The sequence below is a fragment of the Apus apus genome, chromosome 2 (genome assembly GCF_020740795.1).
Source record: "Apus apus isolate bApuApu2 chromosome 2, bApuApu2.pri.cur, whole genome shotgun sequence".
NCBI classification, from domain to species: Eukaryota; Metazoa; Chordata; class Aves; order Apodiformes; family Apodidae; genus Apus; species Apus apus.
The window spans coordinates 34,782,934-34,789,917 of NC_067283.1; the positions used below are offsets into that span (position 1 = coordinate 34,782,934).

At 46.8% G+C, this 6,984-nt stretch overlaps 1 protein-coding gene across 1 annotated transcript; it reads right to left on the reverse strand.

Moving 5' to 3' along the window:
* Window positions 1–3,766: 3,766 nt before the first annotated feature.
* HOXA11 (homeobox A11) lies at window positions 3,767–6,653 on the reverse strand. The gene is made up of 2 exons (XM_051612177.1): window positions 5,871–6,653; window positions 3,767–4,383 (listed from the first exon to the last, which is right to left on the reverse strand). The coding sequence occupies exons 1-2, from the start codon at window positions 6,529–6,531 to the stop codon at window positions 4,151–4,153; spliced, it is 894 nt and encodes a 297-aa protein (XP_051468137.1). The 5' UTR covers window positions 6,532–6,653; the 3' UTR covers window positions 3,767–4,150.
* Window positions 6,654–6,984: the final 331 nt, after the last annotated feature.

A 6,984-nucleotide genomic window follows, 5' to 3' on the forward strand; every position in this document is an offset into this window, starting at 1 on the left:
TTGTTTACAGCACATGTGTTGGGATAGATAGATAGATAGATAGATAGATAGATAGATAGACAGATAGAAATCCAAGTCTGGACTTGCATAAACATTGAGTTACTATGAAGTCACATGAATAGTTTTTAGCACGTGTGTCAAAACTTGTTTACCACAATTTGTGTCCAGCTGCAAAAAAGCAGACTACCCTTTAAAATCACCAAACGACCCTAACTAAACTACAGTTCAAGTCCAATAAGACCGTCAGAATTGTCTGTCATCTGCAGTCTGTATTGCCATAGATCTATTTGATTGAAGACACCTACTGCTCCACACATAAATGTCAAGTTTCATAATATTTCCAGTGTTACAATTATATATATATATATATATATATATATATAAATATAAAAACTGGAAGAAAGCTACAAGTTGCTCTGAAAAAAAATATTTCCAGATAACGTGGATTTTCCACTCTGCTGGCCAAAACTTTACGAAGATAAAATAAAAAGGTCAACTTGCAGCTCTCGAAAGTACCTTCTATATTATTTCACTTCTCTTCCCCTCCCTACGGTTCTTTCTTGCGGAGGTCGGGGCAGGGGCCGCCCCAGCTCGCTAGGCACCGCTCTGACCACCGCACATTCCTCACCCTTCTCCAGATGTATAAAACACTTACCTTCAAGCATTTCCGAATGTTTAGGAAACTTTAACCGCACCGAGAAACCACAGCGACTCCCCCAACACACCCACCCCCAAGCCCCAGCATCCCGAGCGCATCCCGGTAAAACGCGGAGCCCTGGAGGTGCAATAATTACCCTTGCGGCTCCACGGATGCAAAATGAACAAAGGCCAGGATTTTATTTGTTTGTTTGTTTGTTTGTTTATTTCCCCCAGGGCTGCTGTTCCCCTCGCTCCGGGCGGCTTTGACATTGATCTGAAGATCGCCATCTTGTGGCAAAGAAGCCCTCAAACCGCCGCCGCCCTCCCCGCCCGCCGTCCTGCCGCGGGGCCCCGCGTCGGGGCGGCGGGAGGGGAGGGCGGCGGCGGCGGCGAAGGGCAGTGGCCACTTACCTCCCGGTGCAAGAAACCTCCGCTGCCTTTATAGCAATGCATTTCGTACAGGCGAGCGGACAAGTCACGGGCACTTTTTTTTGTTTGTTTGTTTTTATGGCCACATTGTCACAGCAAGACAGAGGATGAGATTTTATTGGGCTAGGAAATCAAAACCCCGAGCAGAGAAACTTCATGGTTTAACTGTCCCTGGGATTGGCTATGAGTGCCAGTTAATTTTTAACCAGGAAAGGAAGCTGGGTGGCTTAACTTTCATTGCCATTCAGCTTTCCATCCTTCCTTCTGTCCCTCTCTCATCGCCTGTCCATCTGTCCGTCTCCTTTTAACTGGCATTCCCCCTTGCATGCTAGACAAACAAACAAAGTCCCTTTCCCCGGCCCCCTACCCCCCTCACTTTTTTAACATTTCCTTTGGGTAGACGTTGTCTGGATGAGCTGCGGTTGTCAACAAAAGCCCAAAGTCTGTAAGTCCTTCACCTCAAGGTTATGGGTGATGTCCAAGCAATACAGAAGTTCAAAGCCAGAAAACAATGCGAAAACAGAATGTACTTTCTTCTGCTGATTAGGATTAGGGTCAACATCAAAGATTCAAACACTCTTCCCAAAGCACATTCCTATCTCAGCTATTGTTTAGGGTTCGGGGTTTTCCTTTTCCCCCCTCCTAACTTTCTCCCTCCACCCCTCCTCCCCCTCCTTCTCCCCCTTCCCCCGCCAGCCTCAGACCACCCCCTCCCTGCCTTGGAGATCAAGGACAATTTCAAACAGTCCATTTCCACCACACTGCCATGCGGATTTTTTTATTATACATATATATATATTTATTTCCCCCCCCCCCCCCAGAAAACAGTGTCCTTAAGGCTCTCACGCTTTTGACCACATCCATCAGCTGGCTTGGACCTTCCCTTTGGTGCCGGACTTATGAAACCTGCCCTAAATGCTAGCGACACTGCAAACATATCCCCAGCAGTTCCTCTGAATCTGTGTGGTGGGAGAGCAAAAAGCTATGTCACACCAAACCCTCGAGCAGAGGACCTTGCCCAGCCAGCGTTGGCAGGTTGAGGAAAAGGCCTAGCACGGAGCTATGAGCAGACTTCACTTTCCTGTGACCCACTGAAATGATGCTTGAACACGCCTAAGTTCACTTGTTAACTCCAGCGTCGAAGATTTAATGGCGAAGTTCACAAAAGGAGGATCATTTGCCCCAAATGACTGAACAAGGCCATAAGGAATTTTGGGTCCCAGAGTTACTACGGATAAAAGAATGTGCAGTAACATAACATCAGAGTAAAAATATAAAGTTTCCATTGTTTTATTTTCTTTGTGCGCTGTTCCACTGTATACATGCAACCGAATACTTTCCCATATTAAAAGAAAACTGTATATACATATAGATGATGCATACCAAAAACAGTGATGCCATACAAAGATATTGCATTTTGTGAAAGTGTCAAAGAAATTACATCAATTTTGTAAAATTATTAATCAAAAAACATTCTTATCACCACCTTGTTGCACATGTAGAGAAATCCCACACCCTTTAGCCCCAAAGGAACAACAAAACAAAAAAAAAACAGGGGAAAAAAATGCATTCGCACAAAATAGATCATGGGTTCTTTTTTTAATTATTTACAAGTCTTGTAAAACACCGTTCCTGTATGAAATATACATTCAGATATTCTCAACAGCAAATCACCTTAACGATAGAACACCATATCCTTTGTAAACTTATATAGAATTTTAAATATTTTCATTTTTTTCTTTTCTTTTCTTTCTTTCTTTTTTTTTTTTTTTAATTGCATTTTTTCCACGCTTTGGTTCCTGCAGGGAAATATATATATTTATAGATATTTAAAATAACTCCAAACAACTCTCCATTCTTTGCATATGTCGACTGGGCAACAAAGTAGAGCTCATGACATTTAAAGTAGACAACAACAAAATTACCATATTTACATTGTTTGACTTCTGTTTAGACTCCTCATTAGTCATTAAACGAACATGCGATCGAGTTATTTTAATGATCCAATGTTAGTGCATAGCACAACTCCAAGTTTCAATTAAGTGTTGTGTGGTATTTGCTAAACTGTCGTTCTCCACAGGTATTTCCTGAAGAAAGTTTGTGAGCCAGAAGCCAGAAGGTTAGTTTCCTTTATGGAGTTGTTTCTTTTAAAACGCTGAAATACACACTTTTTTTCTTTCTTTCCCCCCCTCCTCCTTTTTTATTTCTAGTATTTAAATATGATTTGTCTCCAAAAACATGGCAACGCACAGTCAGTTGTCATAAATAAAACGAGAGCTAATTAAAATTTGCTATTTTTTTTTTTCTTCACTGATTGTTTCTTTAAGATATATGGAGAATGTATACCTGATCTGTAAAGTAAATATTAAAGTATTTAATGTAGTTCTCCTCCTTGCCCCTATCCTTTCTCTCCCCACACCCTCAAAGGAAACGCTATTATACCCATCACTACATCCATATTACAACTGCTTGCGATTGGCCTCGTGAAGGTGGAAGCATGTCATCCTGCTCTCCCCTCAGTTCTGAGTATGTGTGTGTGTCCCTTAAATTCTTCTTTCAAACCCATGGGCAATAGAGCCCGGATTCTAATCTAGACAGTTTTCGCTAAGGAAGGATGAAAGATTATTCCTCAGAGTTCGTATCCTGCAGTGGCTGGGTGAGCTCGACCTGGCCACCTCTGTCCAGCTGTTCCGCAGCAGCACAGGGGCGATGGAGGGTCCGTGGGGGCAAGTCTGGGGACGGAGAGGTGCCGTCCCTGCCTGTGCCTGCCGAAGGCAGTAGCAGGGTGAGCCGCAGTGCCTGGAAAGGTAAGAGGTATGGATTTTGCACTCAGAGGTGACGTGCACGGTTAGAAATGGATGCCATGTGTGTCTAAATCAAATGGATTCCAGTTGATATGTAAATATATGTGTATGTAAAAAAAATCATCATTGAAGTTCCCGAGTAGCTTTACATGTACGTAAAACCTTGGATTCTTCTAGTCCCGTCAGATACACACCTCCTTCCTCCACGTAACCCCGTGGATTGACCTTGTCAAGGGCGAAATCTGAATTTAATCTCATATTGGAAAACGCTATGAGTTTTAAAGTAGTGGATTAGCTGAGTAATATTGTAATCGGTCCCTGTTAATTTTTTTTTCTTTCATTCTTCTGTTCTGAAACCATATTTTCACTTGGCGGTCGGTCAGATTGAGCATTCGAGAGAGCTGAAGGCGTTTCTCTTTGTTTATGTAGACACTGAAGAAGAATTCCCTTTCTAACTCTCTAATCTGATATTTGGTGTATGGGCATCTCTTTTTACGGGTACGTTGTCCACCTGTGGAGTGAAAAAAGGCAGAAGTGTTTGAGACCCGGCGGGGGAGGGCATCGGGGCCCGAGAAGGGTTGGAGAGGACACTCCAGCAACAATTTTAATACGGAAAAGATGCATGTTGCCTGCTCCGAAGCCGGCCTTGGCAGGTCCGAGGCTGGGAGCCAGCCCTCCACCTTGGCTGGCTGATAAGGGTAGCCTGGGACAGGGACCCGCCGGGAGCTGCCTCGGCCCCCGAGCAGCGGGCAGGGCGAAACCCCCGCCGAGACCCGAGGATCCGGCCTCTCTGCCTCCGCGGGGAGAGCGGCCAGAAGACCGGGTGGTGGCAGGGGGTTCCTGCAGATTTCACGAGCTGGAGGAAAGCCTTTGTAGGCTGCTCGGCCAGGCGCCACGCACAGGGAGCTGCCCCGGGAGCAGCCACCACCTGGCTGAGTGCAGCAGGCAGCTCGGCATAGGGCAGGGGTCCCAGAGCCCAGCCCTCCCCGAGCCCGTGCTCGCTCGGATCTCGCTCTCATTCCCTGGGTTAATCCCGGCTCTAGGTCCTCAGCAGAGGAAAGGCCCCCGAGCCCAGGGGCCAGGGCGCCTCATTCTCCCGCAGCCAGCTATTTTCAAGCACGATCTCCACCGCATCGAGGTATTCTCCTCTCGATTAGTCATTACGGTTTTAAAGTTCATTAAGCAGAATATAAAAGGTTTCAAGGTTCAGGAGCTCTTTACATTAAACTCTGCTGCTATCCCTTTAAGAACTTCCTTTTCTGGTACAGTTCATTGTCGAGGTATTTTTTCCCCGAGCCGTATACTAGCTTAGCCTTTTTAAAAGCCCACATAAAAAAATCAGACTTTGACAGATTGAATAACAATTGTAAGTAACAAACTGTTGGACAGAAGGCAACACGTAATTGCCACAGTGCCTTAGTAAAATGGCTTCCTTTAGACAAAAAGGCCAGCTTTAGGTTAATTTGTTTCTTTTAATATATTGCTACAGCTCAGGCGGCTACTTTATCTGTTAAACGCTATTCTAGTGCAATCGTTAAAACAGCAAAGGCTTTGAATTCAGCTCCTAACTAGACTTCTGGTGCAACACATGTCTTTTATAAAATCACTGGATTACATTGATATCAAAGGAGTCGGGATCTCCTTTTTTTTTGCCGAATTTACAAGCACCGAATGTACGCTACTATATTTTCGAGAGTAGACCACAGAGCTCTTTTTTATTATTATTTAAAAAAAAAAAAAGAAAAAAAGGAAAAAAAAAGAGGAAAGTGAAAGAAATTTTTTTTTAAGGCATCCATTGCCCGGTGGGTATTTCACGGCCAATTTCAGCACTAAACACGTGATCTCGCCTTTTATAACAAAGTTTTGTTGGGGGAAATCTAAAGGCCCTTCATAAACCTTATATGCTTATAAAACAGCATATAAAAATTTAACAGCGGCGGTGCGCTAGATTTCAAGCTGACTTTCCTAAAAGCGCTCGGGCGCTGCCTTTATACGTACTGGAGCTGCCGGATTTCTCCTCATTGTTGCCGGAAGATGACTCGGGGCTGCTGCTGCTCTCCGGCCGCCTCCGCCTCTCCTTCTCCGCCGCCGCCGCCGCCGCCCTGCCGCAGCCGCCCTCCGAACTTGAAGTTGCCGCCGTCGCCCCGGCGGCCGCGGGCGCCTTCTCGCCACTCTTGTCTACCGGGTAGTCCGCCGAGGCCAGGTTTTCCGCCGTACCATAAGCCGTCTCGAAAAACTGGTCGAAAGCCTGGGGTAGGACCCCGTTCCTGCCCACCGTGCTATAGAAATTGGAGGAGACGTTGGTGCTGGGGTGGTAGACGTTAGCTGTGTTTTTGCCGAACATCTCGCCCATGCTAGCAGTGTTGGTGGCAGGCAAGCAGTCTCTGTGCATGATCTCCTCTGCGGAGTAGCAGTGGGGCAGATTGTTCCTGGGGTGCCATTTACTGGAGGGATCAATGGCATATTCCCTGAAGGTAACTTCTCTCACAGGTTGGACCTGGGGTAGGTTGGAGGAGTAGGAGTATGTCATAGGGCGAGAAGACGGGGTCTGGGGCAAAAAAGAAGGGAGGCTGGAAAAATCAGGACCCGAGACGTAGTAAGTACAACTTGGCAAATACATGTTAGAGGAACAAGGAACACGCTCATCAAAATCCATCATTAGGGCTACCTCGGCTTCTCCGCATTAGCTGAGCTTAACATGATTCTCTAACGCAGCTGCCCCTTTGAAGCAGATCCGTGAAGTAAGAGATGGGGAGACGTAAGCTGACGTGGAAAGCTCTCCCCGGCGGCGGCAGGGAGGTGCGGTCACGTGGCCCGACGTTGACATTGACGAGCGGCGGGTCCGGGCCCCGCTCGCTCCCTTTGTGGCCATCGCGGGGGGAAGCAACAGCTCGTCGCCAGCGCCTAAGGGCGAGCCGAGCGCAGGTTGGCCGGGGAGGGGCTGGGGGGTAGCTCTGGGGCGGGGGGACACACACACACACACACACAAAGCCGCTTTGCCACTGCCCCCAGATTTAGCCGGCCCCGACCCATGGCACCCGCTGGCTCTGGAGTAGAGAGGCTTAGCAATCCCCCCAGGGTTAGGTGAGACCTTTCTGTTTGTTTGTGTGCT